General features: G+C 42.1%; 1 protein-coding gene across 1 annotated transcript in view; it reads right to left on the bottom strand.

Annotated features, from left to right (window-relative positions):
• col16a1 (collagen, type XVI, alpha 1) overlaps positions 1-21,386 on the bottom strand; it is a 56,780-nt gene extending 35,394 nt beyond the window's left edge. The window contains exons 1-7 of the mRNA XM_070847123.1: positions 21,277-21,386; positions 10,870-10,938; positions 10,661-10,778; positions 4,527-4,650; positions 3,463-3,744; positions 2,561-2,641; positions 635-703 (exon numbers count right to left, since the gene is read on the bottom strand). Of these exons, the coding sequence (XP_070703224.1) occupies positions 635-703; positions 2,561-2,641; positions 3,463-3,744; positions 4,527-4,650; positions 10,661-10,778; positions 10,870-10,938; positions 21,277-21,352 (819 nt within the window). The 5' untranslated portion in view covers positions 21,353-21,386. The remainder of the gene's footprint in view (positions 1-634; positions 704-2,560; positions 2,642-3,462; positions 3,745-4,526; positions 4,651-10,660; positions 10,779-10,869; positions 10,939-21,276) is intronic.
• Between the last annotated feature and the right edge of the window lie 1,629 nt (positions 21,387-23,015).

Genomic DNA, 23,015 nt, shown 5'->3' with positions numbered 1-23,015 from the left:
CTCTGGAAGTGCTAAAGACTGCGGCAGAGTAGAAAGCATGTTTTCCAATTTCAAGGGAAAACAGCGACATTTGGTATAAGTCCTACGGGCCAGTGTTCACTTGCCAGCAGGAATATCAACTCATACTGTCAAACTAAACAGTTTGAGGTTTGAAGTGCTTGTCTGTGTCTGTATGTGTTATGTCCACATCTGGTATGAGCCATGTGTGGTGATAATTCACGATGCCTGAAGCAGAAGAGTTTTCAGGGTATGATATTTGGTCTATCATTGTGTGTTCACGTATGTTTTGTATTGTTACATCTGTAATAATGCTGAAAAGTGTTCCTTTGTAAATGGTCTGTATTTGTATAGTGCCTTTCTAGTCATTTCGACCTCTCAAAGCGCTTTTACATCACATCCTCATTCACCCATTCACACATCATTCATTCAGGAGGAATCTAAGTTGGAGGAGACTATTCTTTCACACACATTCACACGCTGAAGCTATGCTTCAGGAGCAAGTTGGGGTTCAGTGTCTTGCCCAAGGACACTTCGACATGCTGACTCATAGCCAGGGATCCAACCACGGACCTTCCGATTGAGGAACGACCCACTCTACCTGAATGTGAGCATTCATATACAGGCTTTCATTTACCTGGTTAAAAGCGTTTTCCGACAGGTCATTCTCTGCAGCACGACGGCTTTTGGGAGCATCTGGTGGACACTGCAAACATACAATAGATGCATAATGTTAGGTAAAGGAACATTTTCGTGATTTCCAATCTGAATCTCATAATTCTACTCTGGGCCGTACGTAAAAATGTGACATAAAATAATCCCAAATTTTTGCCTCTCGTTGCTAATTGAGCTAACATAGAACTCGTCATCTCATCTGGCAGAAAGCAGATATCTGACCTGAGGTAAAATATTTCCTGATTTAGTCCTATGTCGTAGTTTGGATTGTTGTATATTCATCAGCGTACATCATACATCAGCGTTCTAACATGCATGCAATGACAACCCATGTTCACCAAATAATCTACATCTAAAGGCACATTGAAAAGAACCAGACAATCTGTTACAGTGTGAAGTTTAGCTAAAATGCCACATCTCCAAAATCCTGTGTCCAACAATACCACACACATCCATGTGCCATGTAATGTCAGACCACAGTGTCAGAGCTATTGACAGCTACTGTAGCTGTTTCATCTCTTTCATTTGTGTTTCAAGGAGCTGCGGCCTTCGTGGGTGTGCGAGCATGCGGGGTGGGGGGCTGTCTACATATGTGCATGCATGATCCTCCACTTCTCATTTCAAACTTAAACACAGCTTGGGGGGGGAGCCCTGCAGCACACATGCCTCCAGCAAAGGAGAAATGGTTCCCTTCTTCAAACCCTCTAATCAGTTTTACAGCACTGAGTCCCTCCTCCAGAGGACTCTGCGGTTTCAAACGTCGAGTGGGCACTTCTCATACTATTTGTATCCCTCTCATAAATTCATTTGCTAATGAAAAATACACGTATGCATGCACACGCAGACACAGAGGTGCAGACACCCTGGAGGATTCTGACAAAAAGTTGGCTGAGCACGAAAATACCTTCAGCTTAAAAATAAATCCAAGAGCTGGCTGGTTGCGATTCTTCCCATTCCTGAATGATGACTGGCTCTGTTTTTTCCCAGTCTACCGTTGTATTTAGGTCCAATGAATCTGTTTTCTATTTGATTAGGATTTTGTCTGATGCCAACAAACAATAACTGCATGAAAACACAGATCGGGAGAAGAAGGTGGATGGGCGAGAGAAAGAGAGGGAAATATGAAGAAGAAGACATGGGGTAGAAAATGGTCTTTCTGAGGCTGTGAGGGGAGGAAGTGATACTTTAAATTAGACTTTTAGTCACACTTCTGGAGAACAAACAAAAATAATAAACCACAGTTGATGTGACATAATTGCACACAATGGCATTACCCTAAGCTCCTGTCAATTTGTATACATAATACCCTATTTTAAACCAAGCCTGAAGAATATTCTATTAACTAACATAATAAGACAAGCTTTTTCATATTTATGGCAGCCTAAGTCATGTAATTGCAGGGTGCTGTATATTAATGGCTTTGCCTGTATATCGAAATCTAAGGTGGCAGCTATTTTCTTCTTCTTCTTCTTCTTCTTCCTGACTGACTAAAATGAGTTGGGGGAGTAAAAATGAGCAAAGTGCATCATGAAGACAAAGTGTTGCTGATTAACAACAATAAGCGTCCACAGCAAATCCAGAGGCCATTTAGGGTGTTTAATTCTGATAACTCAGTTCCTCCTGCAGCTGTTACACAGTGACATTGCAGCAAATGACTATGACTTTTATTGGGAAGCAGCTGCAACAAGTGTCGAGTTACATTCACGGGAGTTCAGCTGAGTTAAGGGGCTACTCTAATTTGCTCCGAAAAAGTTTTCAGCCGATCAGTTGAAGAGTGGCCGGCGTCTATTGACCGAAGTTAAATTTAGTTTGCTCTCTGCTCCACACACGTTCTTTGGTGCGGTTAATGAATGTTTGATTGTCAGTTAGTGAGGGTTGGCAGTCTCACCCGTGCCCCAGGTATCTCACAGCAGGCCTCCTGGATGGCGAGGAAGGGGTCACAGTAGAGCATCACCTGCTGAATGTCCATCTGAGACGGACAGGGAGAGACGGAGGAAGAGATTGTGATATATTCAACATGCATGTCTCCGCACGTCCTCTGGGTTTGTTCATTTAATAATGTAAATAAAGTTTCAATGAGGCAATAAACAACATTGAGAGCCAATTAATTTCTCATTTATATAAAGTATTAGGAAAGCACTTTGTCAGGAGGTTTACATGTGTGTGTGTGTGTGTGTGTGTATAAACACATCCTCCCCGGCTGCTTTCTAACTAGGCTAGTTAATTGATCGTCAAACTAAGTGCCTGGATTACTGGATCTATTCAGTGTTAATAGTCCCAGGCACTACAGGCCCATTCTCCCAGGTCGCCCTCTCGCCTTATTTAATCAGGACTGAATGAGACTGCCTCAAAGAAAACAGCTCAGGGGCATGGCAATACAAATAAACAGTTGGAGTGAATAAAGGATTTCAGTACAAAGAAGATGGTCACTCTGTTTTTCCTGCTGGAAACATGGCTTCATGCAGAGGTCTTGAAAAAGCCTCATATACTATAAAAAATTTATAAAACAAGGGTGTACTAAGAAATATATAATGCAACAAGCACTGCCATGCCATTCTCTATGATATGGGATATGGTTTATTCAAAACATCTTTTAAACAGGCAAGTAAAGATTTGTTCTTCATACAAAGACAGACTAAAGGTCACCACATGTTCAAATAGTAGGTTTATATGACATTTACATCGCAAAGATTAACCTTGATCAAAAGCTCTTTAATAGCCAGCATAAAGCTGTCACACACTGCATTTTTAAATGTTTTTTTATTTTCAGTCCCCACCAAAGATCCGTACCTGCACAGGCCCAGCATCTGAGGCCTGAATGCCCAGCAGGGTGTGTCCGTCGGTGGGCAGAACTCCACGAGGCTCCAGGGGTTTGGTCTCAATGGAGCTGCAGTCCACGTGGAGGGAGGCGGCTCCCTGTTGCACGCTGAGGGCCACCTTGTGCCAGCTCAAGTCCATCAGAGCCTCCACCCCCTCCCCGTTGAAAACGCAGCTCACCGGGTCAGCTTCGGGGTCCAGACCCCTGGCGCGCAGGGACAGGCTGCCATCGGGGCCGTTGAGGTCTACAGAGAGCTGGGTTTTGGACGGAGATGTGAGGGTTGGGGAGACAGAGGGGGAAGTGAAGGGTATGAAGATGAGAGAGGGTTGGGAGAAAAGTAATATGAGAATATGCACATGTGCTAATTAAACACCAAACAATGCATAAGGAAAATGTGCTGCATCTCAAGTTGTCTAACTGGCAGTGGCTTCCACAAAGAGTAATACGTACACGCTGCTACCACTAACAAAGCTGTAGAACACAGTAGCAGAGATGAGGTAAAGGGGAAGACATATTAATTACACACGCAAGCAGTACAGCCAATCAATCACTCCTAATGAGGCGACTTGGCCTCCATCCATCATACACATTGAGTATTTAAATCTGCCCTCAGACTCTTAGCGATTATGGGAACTCTGAGGGACTCCAGCGCTTCATCATGAAACACACATGAATAACAATGAAGGTGAATGAAAGAGGAGAGCAGAGGATGATCGAGGGAAGGGCTGCGGAGAGGCAGCGAGAGAAAGAGAGAGAGAGAGAGGAGGATCGAGTGAAGAATAAGGGAGGACAAAAGGCGCGCGGAGTGAAAGCGGGAGAGAATTGAAAAGGTGTCATGGGACAATAAATCGAAGGGGGGAAAGTGGATGACTACGCAAAAGAGAGGTGAGAGACGGGGAGAATGAGCAGACAAATGATGAATAAAAGGAAAGAGATGGAGGAGAGACAGTCAAGGGAAGAAGGTACAGAGGCAGAGAAGGAATGGAGATAGGAGGAAAGAGAGGCAGGAATGTGGAACAGAGAGTGTGAGCTGCACCTGTGGGTATCCCTGCTGATCGGAGATCTGGAAGAGGTAGATGGTGCCTCTCAAGGCGGATCTCTTTAACGCTAGGGTGAAGATCAAGGTGAACTCCTCAGGTAAGCCATGAGGAAACACCTGACTGGAACAAAGAAATTCAGAAAGGTCAGAGACTCGTCACCCCTCAATACACATGGCTGTACAGGAAAGTTTACAGCGGAACTTCACATATTTTATCCAGACGTGCCAGTCTTCTAGTCACCGTGAAAACAGTAGGTAACATCTACTGGGAATGGAGAGAATTACTCTTGATGATGCCACGCGTCCTTAGGTTACAAACTGGGAACATGTACTTTTAATACAGAGGGCATTTAACAAACAAGAGTCTAACAAAAAGATGCTATAAATGACGCCGACCATCCCCTTAATCCACTCTTCTTCTGTTGTAGTGAAAGGGGGAGGCTGCTTTTGTTGCTGCTGCCCTCAATTAAAAGCAAGTCCCATTAATGTCATGTGTTACTGCTCAGTACTACTATACTTGTATAGGTCTGTAATGTATGTTCATGTACTGATTTAGGTGAGAGGACACATGTAGGAGCATGACTGTATATATACAGGCGTATAAGGCATGCAATTTTAGGAAAAGCTGTTAAAGGTTTGCTTTTAATGTTATCCTCATGGATTATCTTTGTAAATTAATGATATTTTATTACTTTGTGTAGTTATATATTTGGATGTCTAGTGTGTGCACTCTTATCTTTCTAATATTTTTTCTCCCTTTTCAATGGATTGAGGAGAGAGCCTTTAAGTGCCAGTGAGGCACTTTTGCAACTCTCCAGTTCAGTTTCTTCCTTTATGGGAAAACAAATAGAATTTAAAAAAAAAAAAAAATCAAACCATATTTGTACTTTTTTTTTCCATTAGAGAAACATGCATGTGCAAGCTGTGAAAGCAAATTTGTTTCACCAATGTTTCTTTGATGTCCCCATGAGTACAGTGACAAAGTAATCTTATGTGTGTTTCCAGCACCTTTATATTCTATGTGTGTTTTTTTTCCTCTCCCTCTTTTCCCTGTGCTGCTTGTCTCCCCACGTCGTGTGACTGCAGCCAGCAGTACAATGCAAAGCGTGCTGTGTGTAACCCCCTGGCATTTATTTTCATAGCAGATACAGTCCGGCAAGCCTCATCCCTCAGTTTTGGTCAAGGGCATCTAAGCGCACAAGTATCCACACACACACACACACACACACACACACACACACACACACTCAGATATTCACAGTATGGATGTGTGGAGATGTATTGAGAGATGAAGGGTTCACAAACAAGCCCAGTGAAATGCATGCTCACTGAGATGGTGAACACTTTGAAATATGCTCTCGTGCTTTATTTCTTTCTCTCTCTCTCTCTTTGCGCACTCTTTACACACACACACACACACTCACACACACACACACACACACACACACACACACTGGGTTGTTGATGCTGGCAGCTGGTTTCCCACTCCTAGAAGTGGGGTGACAGTGATTTATGACTGAGGGAAGCTCCAAGGGAAAACAGCCAACTACAGGACGTCAAAACAAAGAGAGGATGAGTAGGAGAAAAGGTGAGAAAGAAAAAAAACTGTTAAACCTGGAGAGAGAGAGAGAAAGAAAGACAAAGAGCGAAGGAGAGGTTGCGGCTACGAGAGGCCAAGACATTCTGGGTATAATATGAAAATGCACGGTTTGATAGTGACTAATCCATGGAGTATGAAGGTGCATAATATGAACATGGACAGAGTGTGTGTCTGCAAGGAAGAGAAACCGACAGATGAATATAGCAAGAAAAAGAGAAACCAGTATTGGGAATAGAGTTGCTTTACTGTTGATTAGTGACATGAGCTGCAGGGCACAAAACCACTCACCAACTATTGACTTGTGAGTTGGTAAGTACCTCACCTTGGCCTATTACATCCAGAGTGCTGGACAAAAAAAAAACACATAAAAACCCCACAGACACACACCTACACACACACACAAACATGCAATGGGGAGATAAATCACTCAGTATGGGCCAGACAGATTCAGATCTAGCCTCTCCCAACTCTGAGAGAAAGTTACTTCTGCTTCTCTTGTTTAAAAAAAAAAAAAAAGAAGAAGAAGAAAGTCAGTGCAAGCCAGAGAGGCACAGGGGAAGAGGTGGAGAGAAAATCTAATGTTGAAAAAGCAGATCTCCGGTTTAAAATGGGAGTATCACCTGGAGAGGTGTATAGGCACCCTTGTACCGGGTTCTAACTGTGCTCGAATCAATTGCTTTCAGTGGAGAGGTTTTCTATCCCTGAATGTATTATACACACTCAACTGAAAAGAACTTTAAAAAGCTCAAAGCTGACACATGAAAGAAAAAGAAAAATTAGTTTCACAAACTACAGTGGCCAAATGCTGTTACACGTTGTATTTTTTCCCCTATGGCTATCTTCTGTTTTTTTCTATTTTAAACATATGTATACAACTTTAGGGGAAAAAAAAATAAATGTGCAGACAGCGGCCTACCTTGACAGCCATCCAAAAACATTACTTTGGATGAGAGAATTTCTGTGCTGCTGATGACACCCTTTATGTTTCATAGCACCAGTCAGCACTGGCCTAAGTCTTTTTGGAGCCCTAAGCAAAATTCAATTCACTCATCAAATACAATGCTAATATTTGCTAAACACGAGCACAGTTAAGGCTGATGGGAATAAGGCTGAAGTCGCCTGGACAGTTGGTTGACTGGTTGATCGTTATGCTCTTGTCCGACCAAATTCTCATTGGTTGGACAATCACTGGTGTTACTTTCATAAGGAGAAATGCTTTCTTAATCCATTATGCTTGTGTAATTACTGGTACTTAATCGAAAGAAGTGATTGATATGACAGAAGAAGGAGAAGAACAGGGAGCAGAAGAAGAAGCAGCCCCCCACCTGCAGCAACAAACGTTCCTTCACTACAGTAGTTCTGCTCTTTAGTCTTCTTTGTGCTCTTCTTGTGCTTTTTCAGTAAATGAAATATAATCACCAGCCGCAGTCAATCTCACAGCAGCAGTGGATAAAAAGACACTACAGGAAATGTCAGGGGATCGTCAAAGTAGAATTTAACCTCCGCGGACCATGAATGGAAATCTTGTGCTTGTTGTTGGACCAAATGGCGGAAACAACCGTCAAAGCCAACTCTAGAGCCACAATGATAGCATGGCTAAAAAAAATGTGTGTTCTTGTGCTCACATTTACACAAATACAGTTGAGATTCTGAACACTGTGGTCATAGCAACTCCAAGGTTGCAGCAGAACTAAAAAAAAGGAGCACGTACACTCACAAATCATTCCTCTGGTTGATATGAATTATACAAAATCTGTCATTTCGTATGGCTAATGCTTTGGGCCTGGGCAGGCTTGCTGCACCACGAATTCAACATTAGTCAGCATTAGTCAGACTAGCAATCATCCCCCTTCTGCAGATGTAAGCTGAAATATCTTTGTAAAAAGTATATTACCCCCACTTCATTGACTCATATCCCCTGTCTGCCTTCTATATTTGCTCTCTAAAGATAAATTCACCGTCTTTTCATTCCCTTCTACATTTTTGCTCTTTTGTGATTCTTCCGTGATCACAGAAACATTTCATGCCCTCACCTTTGCACTCCTTACATTTGGTTGCTTTATATTTTCTTCCTTTAATCAAAATTGATTCCACAGTTGTGCTTTTTCAGTGATTTCTAGATAAAGAAGAGCAGCAAAATGCTTCATGTGTCAACTACTATGTGATAGAGCTTGTTAAATTCACTAAATTCTTCTCAGTTCTGCCATAAATAGCTGTGATGTCGGTGTTATGCCACAGTATCATAGAATTGCTTCCTTTCTCTCCTGCACACAATGTAGCTGCATGAAAGAAAGAGGCCCAAAGCAATCAAATCATATTTTGATGAAATTAAAAGGCATGTGACCAGCTGTGCTTGGTGCCCATTTCACTGTCAGCAGACAAAAGCGAGGCTAGAGACGAGTAGCTTCATCTGGCTGTCACTCGTCTTTGTTAGCTTGGATTAGCTGAATGGATTAGCCTCTGATACAAAGCGAAACGCTGCTTTCCAATTACTGTACACACACCTCACACTTCAGTCAACCTCACAGGCGATGAAAAAAAGCTACTTGAGTGACAGGGAAGCCTGTGCTGGATGGGAGCCGCGTGCTGTACAGTTTACAGTGAATACTCTGGGACTGGGGGAAACGTAATGTAAGGTGCTGCAGCTGCACACACACTGCACACACACACACACACAGACGGACTTGAGCGTGCACACACGTGCATGCTCACCATCGCACACATGCATAAATGCTGAGGACACACACACTCCTACTGTTGCTGAAAGACAAAAACAAGCCTGAGGGTTTGTTCTGATGCCTTCACTTATTGCCTAGGTTTAAACCTTTAACCCTCTCGTTCCCTCACCACCACATCCGTTAATCGCCCATCTGTTTTCTGCCTCCACTCTTCATTTCTAAATGTCTGAAACCCTTCCCTGCAACGCAATATTAGTACACAGGACACAAACGCAAAAGAAAACAAACCAGAATTAAAGAAAGGGAACATTATGACTAAGTGATGCCAATAGCCAGTCATCTCTGATTCCTGTTTTCATTGAGGCAAGAAGGCAAAGGAAAAAAGGAAAATGCTAAAAAAAGAAAACATGTGGCCGAGAGAGGACAGTGAGTTTTATGTGTAGAGAGCTGCAGAATGAAAGGCAGCTGACAGGCAAGGCTGTCAGCAGGGCTAACATTGATTATTCTCTGTCTTGAGTTAAAAAGAAGTCACCCAGGTAGCATTCTCCGCTGTTAAACTGACGGCAAAGCTCTCAATGGCATCAACATTTCAATGAACGTGGCACTGTAACCAAATCCCACACTAGCAGCAGAGAGATAGAAAACGGTGTTCCTGTCCTCTCTGTATGGTTAGAGGCAAAACAAAAACATCTTGGATTTTCCTCTTTGGCTCCAAAGATACTGATTTCCTGAGAGGTGACGTTTTTTTTGGGTTTCTTCCTCCCCTTTCCATAAGGAAAACTACTTTCTAAGCCAGCGACAAACAATATATGTGACACTTTCGGAACAAAATGTCTGTACCGAAAAAGAAGGTTTTGTAGACAGATTTATCGGGCCTTAGAGCAAGCAGAGCTCATGGCGCTGGACAGAGTGATAAAATACTCCAGGCTGACCCAATTGGCAAGTTCTGAAAAACTACTTTATTAACGGGTAGAAAGAGGCTCAGCCGTCTGAAAGCCAGCTATATTTTCAAAGAACTGGAAAAGGAAGAAAAAAAAAAAACAAACAAGAAAAGAGGACTGAAAAACGCCAGAACATAACCTCTAATAAGCACTTGCCACGCAATTCCAAACACAATCTACACCCTACAATTGTGTAATAACAACGTGAGAAGCCAGTAAAGCATAATTAAACTCTGTCAACCTGCAAAGGAAGCCGTGCTCTGTTGGATTGGATTGGATTGGATGGCTGCAGGTCTCTTCGCCCAGAGACAAGTTCGGAACAAGCTCAGGCTCTCAAAAGCAGCAATTAAATTCATACCCTTGTAACTTTTATTCATTCTTTTTACTGGCAACTACATCATGTCAAGTAATGAAGACATCACTCCTATAGTTTGTGCTCAAGCAAACAATCCAGACATTTCCTATGAAAACTACTTACAACAAGTATATGCGGCCACAACCGGAAAACCAATAAGTTGTTACAGTGTTACAAGCTAGTGTCAGTGGTGGAGGGAAATGAAGTGGTATTTCTGGAAATGCAATCAGAGATTTATGGTTTGCCAAGTGTCTGTTTTTTTTTTACACAACAGCCATTGGACAGCGCTGACATGTTGAATGAGGGTTCAGAGGATGATTGGCCGTAGGGTGTTCAGTCTCTCTGCCTTTCTCTTTGTTCAGACATGGCACGAAAAGCGAGAGCCTGTTGACAAAGGCCTCCAGGAAGTTGGAAATACAGCAGAAAATTCACTTGATTTCACTTCCTGTGATGCACTGTCTACCACCTAAAGCTGCGCACAACGTGTTTGCGCGAGATGCTTTGTGTCTGTAGGTGCTGGAGAAAGAGAAAGCGAAGGACGTGCGCTGTAAACTTACTCGGTGGGGCGTAGGAGTGCAGTCTTGCCCAGGCGGAGGATGACGGGTCCTCTGGGGTTGCGGATCTTCTTGACGCCTGCACTCTTGAGCAGAGAGAATCGCCTCACCAGATTAAAACCTGGCAACAAATGGCATTTATCAGCACCCACGTACATAAAACTCAAAGAATGATTTGCGTCTGTTTGGCGTATTTGAGCTTGTCTTTTCACCTGTGATATTGTGCCTGGCCGTCTGAGGAAACTTCCACTCATCCACCTGTATGGATGGGCATTGTACATCTGTGGGGAAACAGAGATGACACAGAGGGTTATGCAGGAAAAAAGTGGTGGGTAAGCCCTGAAATGTAGTATAATTCAAGCATTCATGAGATGTCAAGAAGAGCATGTCAGTCTTTGGAGAAGTTATCCCAAATGTAACCATTCATACTTTCTGCGGGGTGAAATGGACAGTTTGTGAGTGAGAGAGAAAAAGCAACTTCAAACATACAGAAACAGAAATATTGATCTGGAGAACGAGAGAGGGAGTTGGTGGGGGTGAAAGTGAGTCCAAAAGAAAAAGTGTATAACACAGAAAGAGAGATGAAATGAGGGCAAAGCTGTGCAGAGAGGAACACAGCCCAGTCTGACAGGTTGTCTAGCGCCAAGCCTGTCTGTCGTGGTAGCCTCCGTTTGATGGATATGTTCTCACCCTGTCAGGGGAGGTTACAGAGAAAAGTGTTGCCTGTCGGAGCGGGCTGCCCGACTACAGGGGGGAGATGTGAGAGGTGTAAAAAAAAAAAAAAAAAAAAAAAAAAAAAAAAAAAAAAAATCGAGCTTGTACAGGTAGACATGGAACCTGTGAATCACTGTGATCCACAGTTAATTGATCTCTTTGGGGCCAAGGACCATGGCCCCAAGCAAGACATTCTACAGGGCACAGTTTTTCAAAAACGTGTTTTTTGTTGGGGTTTTTTTTTTAAATATGACTGCTGAGATTCTGGAAACAGGTGCTGCCCTTCGTTAACTAAAAATAAAACCTAATCATTTTCTCTGAGCTGTGTTGCTGTCAGTAATATTCTAAATCATTAATGTGGGCCATCTGCCAGAGCTGAAGGTTAGATATTTTAATCTAGTCTCCTTCAATGCTGCCCCATGTCCACCGTCTCACGATGAAGCCATATCCATGAAGACCAGATAAGAGACAGGATTCTCTGTATAGCCTTTTTTTAATCACCTTTCAAAAACCAATAACACAAACACAAAAGAGTAAGGACTAGGTTAATCCACACGGGTCTCCGCTCTAATGTAAGCTGCAAACGCTAGCATGGCTAGTAACCAAGCATTATTTCCAGAGGCAAGGCTCGAGCAACATAGCAAACTATATTAGTGCCTCTGCTTGGGATCCAATATGCTAGTATAGTAGAGTTTAGGTTTACAGTGGTAGCTCTGTGCTGGCCTTTATTTCATTTGTGGAAGACAACTCTGGCTAAACGCTCATTAGATAGTATTATGTTTGTCAAACTCAATGGTTATTCCTAACAGTGTGTAGACTAACAGTGCTGAAATGCAGAATGCTTTTCTTTTGTTAAAAGTTAAACAATTTACATTTCAAATTTAACTTTTTTTGTATGAATTCTATGTATAAATTACAGCTATGAATCCACGTCAGAGAAGTCAGAATAATATTGTTTAATAACATCTTGTTAAAGCCATCAAGGCTTCAAAAGCGACCAGTCAGCTTGAAAGACAGAATTCTTATATACACTTACAGAAACAGTAATAATACACCGGCGTCAAACTGCCAGCTGATTTTCAAAACCAGATATCAGCAATCATTCAATATATGCATTAAAAACGCAACACCTCCATAGCAAATGGCACCTAATTAGCAGCGACGGGCTACAAACCTTTGTAAGATCTGTGGGACTGCACTTCACTCTACTATCTCTTCTGAGGAAATAGAATTGTTGTGCAGGCTGAATGAACATAACACCAGGCTCACCTCACACACACACACACACACACACACACACATACAACAAATGTAGACACAACAGGGCAGGGAGAACACAAAAAATACGGAAAAACTGACAACGTTTTTTGCAACTTTATTGCTGAAACGCATACCACCTATGTCAGAAAATATATTAGAGAAGAAACTGAAGGGTTGGATTTAGATTCTAAGAAGAGCACGTTGAGACAATCGCCCTAGGAACACAAAGTAAGGAAAATGCAGCTGTGTAAATGAAGTAAATTCTTTTAATACATTAAATGTTTCAAATTAATCCAAAAATTTACATTTTGACAGAATTAGTATAATTGCACATTATGTACATGGACCATCAACGACGTAGGCTATAGAGGGTGCTAACTTTTAACATGGGACATGCAGCTGTAGCCTTCGGCTTTTAGTCTTACATCAATTGTGTAGCCATTAAATGCACGTTTACTTGTTTTAAACATTAATCACCTAGAAAAATTAAAAAGTTAGTTGGTGATAGTGTTTTCAACCAAATGACTGAATTAGTGTTAGCATTAGCATTAGCTACAGCCAGTTCAATTCTAAGAAAAACAGCCAGTACAAACAAAATCCATGAACTCCGACAACTGTGCTTTTGTTTTCTAAACACTTCGAAGAGTTTGTCATTGTAAACTGTGTAAGTGCTGTCAGGCGCAGCAGGAGGAACGGTTGGTTGTGTGCACAGGAAGAAAAGATTAGGTGCTCAAATTTAGGATTCATTAGAAGTTCCATTGTTGCTATTATGTGAAGACGACGAAAGCCTGAAGAAAAAAGCTTTCACTTCAAACAAAAATAATGTTTTAGAGTCTCCGCGTTTTATGAATTCATGTGAGATAAAGTTGTCGAGCTGTCTTTTTGATGAAACAGTTTCGAACCACGATTTAACTTCATCCACGCTGGAAGTCGCATCAAAACGAGGGGAAAGAGCCTAAAATAATTACTAAAACAATAACATCCAACTGACTTTAATTAAGAGTTAGGAATTCAATTTCACGGAAGCCAGCCCAAGAAAAGAATTAAATCACATTTAACACGTCATCATCTATTATCAAGTTCATCGTTTGGCATGAAAAGACCATTTCAAAGTGCAGCACATTACAGCCTGTCTGCCAGTACAGTCTGCCTCTCTCTATCGGAATCTGCGAGTACAGATCAAGGCGTGGAAAAGAGATGTCAAACAATAGTGCTGTGGGAAGCTGAGAAAAACTAGAGATGAAAAGTCAAGGAAATTGCAAGAATTGAATGTGACTTCTGAACAAGGAAACAAATACAGTAGAGAGAACAGGAAGTATCATGCACAGTTTTTGGTCTTTTTAGTCCTCTGATACTCTAACACACTATTTTACATCCTTTTCCCTCTCTCGCGCTCTCTAACACACACACACACACACACACACACACACACACACACAAAACCACGCATACTGGATTTGTAATTTGACTGGTCCATCCTGAAACCTTATCTGCTAACTCAGCACAAAGTACACTCTCTGCAGCCTCGCAAAGACACTGCTGCCTTTAAAAAACACAAAGACGCATACATATTCACACATATATACCAAGAGCTTATCTTCACATCTCCAATTGCAGGTTTTTTTTTAAGTCAAAAGACGTTGAGATCTACCTTTCGCCGCTGCTTACGTTTTCTTTTTTCTTTCTTTCTGTTTTTTTTTTTTTTTGTTGTTGTTGTTCATCATCGCCCCATTTCCATCAGACAGAATAAAGATAAAGGCTTTGTCAGGAGTAATACTGGCTGGAGGCAAGCGGGCAGCACGATAAAAAGTTAGGCAACGGAGGAGAAGATGGAGAGAGGAGGAAGAACGAGCACGGGGGGGGGGGGGGGGGGGGGGGGGTTGAAGAGAGGGGAAAACGGGAGTCTTACATGGAATGCCATTTCAGTCAACATTAAAACTAAAAACCTAAATACATAAATTTTTAAATATGCATATGAAATACACAAATGAGGCAATAAATATATAATTAAATGTGAATATAAATAAATGAGTTAATAAAGTCTAATAAATAAATAAGTAGGTTTTTATTCAAAAAAGGATGATTTTCAAGGGAACACTTATTTATTCATTTCAGCGGACAGGGACTTTTATTTCATAATTAGACATTTATCTATTTCAGGGGACTCTTACTTCCTAATGCCACATTTATTTTCCAGCTCTTTTATTTGTATCTGTTACATTCCAATGAATGGGGCATGGTTATCTCAAAGATCCAGACCAAGAACTGATCATTCTTAGGTTTGTCACTATGAGTGGCCCTGTTCACTTTATACGTTGTCCTTTAATTAATTGTTAAAACAAAAACATTGGTCCGTGCTGCTGTAACAGGCAACAGGCACATATTTCTTTAAACAGCTTGCCAGTCAAGTGGCAATGTGGGAAACTACCTACCAAATTGGAGCACAGTGTGTAAATTACATGCTGACAAAACATATAAATGAAGATGCCAAAACCAGATGAGGCTGAGCTAAGCCAGCCACAGCTTAGACTGGTAAAGCCTGACAGCTTGAAAAGCTGAGGCCATGATGTCCCACAGTGGTCACTGCGTCCAGAGCATGTTACTTGAAGTCTGACAAGCAAGTTTAAAATCTGTCCGCAACCACGTAATGCGGCTGGAGAACAGGTTACATACTGTAATACCTGCGTTTGCATACAAGTAAACAATTTTAAATAATTTGTTACCACTTTTAAAGCTGTGAATCACATTAAATGCTGTGTTTACTACCATCAGTCTTTTGCTCGCGCTCACAGGATAAACAAGCTGTTTCTACAGAACTCAGACGATGTGTGATATTTTAGTGGACTGTTGCACACTCAGGCACTTTGGCAGTTTAGCAGAGGACAGACTGCGGAACTTGAACCCCATTTCCTCTCAAGCTGCGATCAAAGGAAAGCATTTGCTTGTTGACAAGCTAATTAGCACATAGTATGAGTGCCACTCCAGGATCCTGCTAGTAGCTGCGTGTAGCCTTAAAGAGATTGGATGGTCTTGGCTGGGTTCGCTTCCTCTTTGATGGGTTGCGTTTGAGTCCTGCCAAAGCAGGTAATGATACTGCACTGGCAGCCACGCAGCACACTGCTGCGAGTGTTTCCCCCAAGTCTCCACCTTGCCAAAGATAAAGATTCAGGACATTTTAGGTCTTTAGAGAAGTGAAATGCTACTTTTTGATGTATACAGACTTACACTTAACCTGGAGGGTGTACAAGTAAAAGGTGTCAGACAAGGACAGACCTGAGTAATTCAATTATTGCTTTATTCTCAACGCCGATAAGACCGAGTTTATGTTATTTCTTATCTCCAATCCTTGAATGCCACCCTTTTAGTGGTCACTATTGAAGGAAAGGTCGGTGAGGAGGTTAACTCCTGTGAACACCTGGGTATTCTGATTGATGTTTCCCTCACTTGTTCAGTTCTTGGTGGGAAAAAAAAAGAGGCTTAAACTAAGTTTCTATTTTAGAAACAAGTCGTGCTTTTCAATGTAAAACAGAGATTTGTTGTTGCAACATTTTTTTTACTTGCGTTGGACTTTGGGGATCTTTACATATGAATGCCTCCTGCCGGGTCATTGCATATGACTGAGAGCTCATCATGCGCCATTTAGTTTTATCACGAACTGTAAAGCCTAGACTCACCAATGTGAGCTTTACCCCAGAGTAGGGTGGCTTTCTCTGGCAACCTGCGAGCACACATTTAATTGTGAGCAATAGGCAGTACTCTTTGCAGTCACAGGACTTTTATATGTTGTCTGTACCAAATATTCGTACACAGAGTGGGAAAGAGTGGGCTTTCAGGTATTCCGTGCCCTCAAACTGAAATATATTGCATATATTGTATTTCTTCAAATGCTTTTGAATCCATTTTGAAAGACCTGGAGACTGAATCATTGGTGTGTCAGTGTGTAAACTGATATTTTGGATACATGGCTTATAAAGCACTTTTTCCTCTGGGATGTTGTATATTGTAATATTATTGTTTGTTTTTGTGATGTGTCTGTTTACAATGAGCTGTTTTAATTTTGAGCTGCTGCCGGTCTTGGCCAGGACTCCCTTGTCAAAGAGATTTTTAATCTCAACTGGACCTATCCTGCTTAAATAAAGCTTAGGATAAAAAATATTCATGTTGTATATGCATGAATACACCGAAAGTAAGGAAGCCAACGACTAAACAAAGATCTACAACTCAGACATTTATCATGACAAAGACCAATGTACACGTACGATTTCACATAAACTCTAGCTTACCCACTGCAAAATCCAAGCTACAGTAAGTAATGTGTGACCTTTCCTGCAGTGGGACTGATATTAACAACCTTCTGAAGCTTTAGCAATCAATGGCCTTATATACCAGTGCCTCGTTGTGGCGGGGGCCTTTGGAAACCGACTGCCTCTGAGTGTTAATTCTGTTTTTGTAGCAGCAAACACTTGGCAGCGTGCTTTCATTAGGGAGAAGAGGTCAGAAGTGTGCTCACAGTGTCGGAGTGTGTGGTGCACGGGTTGTAATAAGAGGGTATGGTAGTTATTGAATGTGCTTTACAATGTGGCATTCCCAGATAATTGGATGGGGCTGCTGATCAGCAGAAAGTCAGACTCTGAGTGCTCCAGCTCCCGGAGCTATCAAACCCATGCAATGTATGGGAAAGGGAAGGGCATGCTGGGTAATGTAGTTCACGATTCAGTACAGTGATTTAATGCGGCCGATGAGTGGTTAAAATGAGGCGGAACATGATGAGCTGATGGGGGAGAGGGAGGCTAGAAGGAGGGATTGAGACAGAGGAAGGCCGTGTGTGTCTGACTGGCCCTCTTGGCCAAATGAGACAGACAAGAGAGAACATTCTTGGTTGTTTTCCAGAGATAAAATGGCCATACAGAGGAGTGGAAAGAACTTAAAACGCTGCACTTCAGAGGGATGAGCTCATTCAGTTTCCCCTTGTAGGCCTCTGGCCCACATTCAGACTCTACTCATGACACACACAAATTTACAAGCCTTTCACAACAATAAACTTGGACAGGACACGCAGAAGTCTGTATGCTTCTCAAAGGAGATCGTGTTGTTCGACTTAATGTCTGACATCCTGTTTGTTTGTATGCGTGTGTGTGTGTGTGTGCGCTAACTGCCTATATTGGTAAGTAAGGCTGGGTTAGAGAATCAGAGAAAAGGAACTTGTAGCCTATTCTATGCACTGTGCTGTACTGAGATGTGACTCAGCACTAGGCTACTTTACTGAGGTAATGTTGTTTCAAAGTTAATAAATGCTGATTAGGCTTTTTCTAAGCAATGTAATGCGCTCTTTTCTGTAGAGTAGAGACGACACAGTACACGTTTATTCATGACACGCTGAACCCTGAAGCGGTTACAGGTTTAGGTGTTTTCCAGAAGTTCATTTCTTGCCAATAACATTCAGACATCGCCATGTGTAGCCTTTCAAACAAGCTTAGACATACCCTGAAGGTTACCCATCTTACAAATGTAACATGAAATACTCCTGCTCTTGACAAATGTAATGGTTAATATCATCAAGACACCATAAACTTAACACTTTAAGCCGCACAACTCAATGTTTTTATATTAGTAATGTATCAAATGACTACTCTTCATGTAAGGTGCCAGTCATGGTAACAAATCTCATAATTATCAACTGACTTTGCAGTTCCCATAAGCTTCACAGAGCATTTTATCACTTTTTAACTCATTGTTTTGGGTTTTACAATCCGCACCATTACTGTTTCAGTTCATTTTCACTGTTCTCATCAATCATGTTTCCTGCAGCTGCTTTCAACTAAAAAGCACTGATAAACTGTAACCTACTGTCCACCACCAAATGGCAGACAGACAAAATTACTAACTGGCTGAGGAGGAAAGTGGAGCATTTAGCAGGAGGTGGTGGAGACCAAAGCAGAGCTAAAAGGAGAGCGACGATTGGACCTTAGGCCATTGGCCATTCCAAAAGAGAGCTAATGTTTTATCTATTTCTATGTTTTTCTAGCTAGTTATTAGCTAGTTGGCAGCAGTAAAGCACCAATGGAGCCATATCAGAAAATGAACTGATGTCGTGCCATCCTCCTGCCTGCCCTGTAGCTCCAAACCTACTGCCGTCCTGCACACAGCCTGCAATCACATGGAGCGGTCTGTGCAGCGTGATGCAAGTTAGCTGCTAGCAAAGGAGGGGGAGAACCCCGGGCACTGTGAGACTACAGCCACACATGGGAATGACATACAACACAATACATTTCAATAATGTTCTATTTCTTTTTCCCATATGGTCTTAGTCTAAATAAGTCACTAGGTGAAGTATAGTAGACTAAGCTAATTGTGACCCATGGTGGCACCCACCTGTCACTCAAAGTGGCTATGCCCTTAATTAGAAGTCTTAATGTAGCCTAATTTATTTTATTTTAGTTATTTTAGTTTAAATTCGACCCCCATTCAGTTGTCATTAACAAAAACATTTGGGCATTTTAACATGGGGGCCAATGATAGATTTGCTTTTGGAGACGGCCCTTAAGCGGCCGGTTGAGAAACCGCACTGGCTTCATTTTTCAGCCCCGGAGGTTGCCGCTTGCAGAAAACATACAAATTAGCTCGAACACAGACTGAGGGAAACAGAGTCAAAGCAAATCATAAATCCATTATTTTAGGCTGTATAGGGGTCTGTGTTGCACAAAAAACCCATATCAGCAACACTTTACCAAAGGCAGGGAATTTCAGCCATTCAATTTAACTATGGGAACTAGTCTCTCTGGATGATACACTGAAGAACTGCAGTGCAATCACTCAGTGTGACTCTTCAACACTAGTTTTACTTAAACCTGCTTTCCTGCTGTAATGTCAGCAAATTACCAGTGAGTAGAGATTTGGATGAGTCAGAGGAATAGCGATAGTGTGAGTGTGTGTTGTGCCTGCTGTGACAAAGTGTTATAGCGGCACTTGAAAAAGCTCTTTCTTCCAACCACTGGGGAAGAGGACTCAGAGGAGCTGCAAGCTGACTCAGTCTCATCTGAAAAGCTCTGACTAGCGTCTCCCAAGAGGGACCCCCTCCCCCACAAAACTCCCTTCAGAGCTCCGTGAGCCATAGGGGATGGCTCGGCCCCCCCGAGTCATATCACGGAGCCAGTCGCTGATAGCATCCTGACGTGTGATGTGGGAGTATGGCAGTTCAGAACAAAATAAATAAATAAAACAAGACAATAAAGAGATTTCTCTTCACCTCGCTGCCTCTTGATTTCTTGGTTGTCTGTTTCTGTGTCTGTCACACACACACACACACACATACATACACACACGCACATTTTCTTCAACAGACAAATAAACTAACATTTCAACAAGCTTGCAACATGCAGTGATTCAAAATCATACAAACTCATGTTTCTCCAATATAAATACTCAGAATCTCAGGAGGATTGATGGCTTGGGAAGAGGAACTCAACCGCGCATGGTAAAGAAACACACCTTCTTACAACAGCTTCACCACACTGCCACCATCAGCCACCCGCATGAAATGGACATGAGCTGTAATTAGAGTCCAGTTTAACTGTAGCCTTGGGCCCAATCACGCACACACACACACACTCACTGAGACTCAGACGGACACAGTTCCATCAAATTCAGATTGGTTCCAAAGCGTGATGAGTTGGTCAAGCATACAACTCCAGGCCGAACATTTGACTTTGAAAAAGTCTCAGTGGTAACCACTACAATGGTCTGGTGACTTAATTGTCTTTTCAGCAATGAAATAAAAATACAAGGACAATTCTCAGAGGCAATTAGTAATTTTTGTGGCCTTACCATTTAAATCTTTTATTTATAGCTTCAGTAGTAGGCAGTAACTTTGGATAAATACAAGAGTGTGATAGAGTTCCACAGAAGCTATAAAAGCACTGCAGTGATTTTATTACGTACGTCTAATTTGGAGAAATTGTTCATCTTAATCTTAATCAAAGTCTCATTGTTGTTTTATGCTATAGCTTGACATTTGGGGAAATACGCTTATTTGCTTCCTTGCATAGAGATAAAGGAGAAGAATGATACCATTTTCCTGAAAAGAGCTACAACCAGCAGCAAGGATATCTTAGGTTAGCATGAAGCCTGGAGTAAAGGCAAACAGTTCAGCCTGGGTTATCATGCCTACCAGCATTTCTAAAGCTTACTAACTCTTGTTACATCTTCATCTGTACAAAAATCAGAGTGTAAAAATGACAAGTTGTGGTTTTATGTGTGGTAGTGCCAAATTATTCTTGGCAGAGCCTCCAATGAATCTGTACTGGTTGCATAGCAACCTAGTGGAGGGTCCAATCAGCACCTCTGAGGCTTACTGCTAATGTAGCAGGCTTTAAAGGTGCTGCTGAGCAGATTTTGTCTCATAGCTAGGCTAAGCTAACTAAGCAGCTGGCTGTAGCGTTACATTTAAAGATCAGATATGAGACTGGTATCCATCTTCTCATCCATCCCTCAGCAAGGATGCAAATGACCACGTCAAACTATTCCTTTTGTTAAAGCACGACATTTTGTTTGTTCTAAATAGGACTTCTTTTGTTTTAACATGCACGACCACTAGTTTGGAGTGTGGAGTTTGCATTTTTTTTTCCAGCAGGGATGATGAAACTCACCTTGCTCTGATGTCAGCGCGTCACATGATCCGAAGCCGAGGGCCAACAGAGTCAGAGAGGAGCAGAGAAGCCACATGGTTTCACTCCTCTGGAAACACCGCACCTCGCCTCACCTCACCTCAGCCACCAGCTGATGGATGAACAAACAGAAAAAGAGAAAGTCAAAAAAGTCAAATCCCTCCCACATTCTGTCAGCATGCCACCCAGTCTGAGAACTCTGCCGACAGCTGCGCATTATGCTTGACTCCTAAATAGACATTGATGTATATTTATGAGTCAGTCACAGTTGATGTGTTAATTATGTGGTATGATGCAGGCTTTGTTAGTAGCATATGAATTAACCAGAATGTCCCTCATTAAGGAGTGTAACTCTATAAAGTCTGATCATAGTCATTATCCTGTCCATCTGGTTGGCCTTTGACTGGACAGCTGCTACATACACGCACACACCAATGTAAATATGTGTGACAAAGTACACTCAAGTGCACACACACATGATGATGATGATATTTAAGTTAGCATTCTTTAACTTCAAAAAGAAATTACACATACTGCTGCAAACAAATGCCTGCTGCATATGCAAGGCAACAAAGCAGAAGGCACACATGAAGGTAAAATGATTTACATGCTGGATGATTGGTCCCGAGTCAAACACACAGTGGGGCCAAAACACACAAACACATCTGGAGACTATTCCACTGGAGCCATGGTTGTGTTGCACCAGATGCTTCCACGAGGCCCAACAAGTACACACACACACACACACACATTAAAATGTGTGCCACGTCTAAATAATCACTATATTCCATCTCCACAGCCCCTCTCCCTCACTACAACCCCCTTATTCACAAACACACTCAGAATGCACGCACATAAACACACCAACCCCGCCCACTCTGACTCGCATAAACACATCCCAGCTGACCTATACTTGCCCTCAGCATGTGTGAGGACCCCATAACTCTGCAGTGTTTACAGGTACAGCAGGGCCCTCAAGGCAGGCAGGCGAGCAGACTGTGTCTCTGTACACACACCTGTCCCGTCTGCCAGGAGAAATGACCCCCGCGCTCCCCAGGGGGTACACAATGTGGCGTTCCTGCCCGGCCGAGGACACTGTGTGAATACCATCTAGCCCGACCCAACTGCCTGCAGCACACTGCTAACAGACAGTGTGGTGGAGGACAATGTTTCAAATTGTGTTCTGAAACAAAAAAAGACAGTTTGACATGTCCCACATTGTGAATTATGCATTCAATTTGGGGGCTGCTGACTCCAGGTGCACCTGCTTTCCTTTTTGTCTTACATTATACAAAAGACCGGGTTACCATTTTATGAAAAGAGCAAGATCTTTGCAAGATGCTGTGTAACCATGCAAAGGCACAGTTTATTTGTGTGCACAACTGTTGACAACATTGATATTTCTTATCTAAAAGTAGCCGCCAGCTAAACAGCAAAATGAATAGTTTTTTAAAAAGTTTTCCCCCCGCAGTTGGATGGGTGGTTAATCAAAGCTTTAGACGGCTGAGTCTGAGCACTCTAAAGCTGCAGCCATTATTATAGGCTTCATGCCACATGATCACAATAATAAGAAAGTTCACACAGTACATAATACATAATGCATCACAGTCCAGAGAACACAGGCTGAAGAAAAAGTTACAGCTCATTGCTATTATTGTCTGGCTACAACCCAAAACAATTTAATAGGCTTCCTAATATGTGTTGTCATGGATGTCTCTCTT

This window comes from Pempheris klunzingeri, chromosome 16, assembly GCF_042242105.1.
Source record: "Pempheris klunzingeri isolate RE-2024b chromosome 16, fPemKlu1.hap1, whole genome shotgun sequence".
In the NCBI taxonomy this organism is placed as follows: Eukaryota; Metazoa; Chordata; class Actinopteri; order Acropomatiformes; family Pempheridae; genus Pempheris; species Pempheris klunzingeri.
This window is presented reverse-complemented; position numbering and strand designations above follow the sequence as displayed.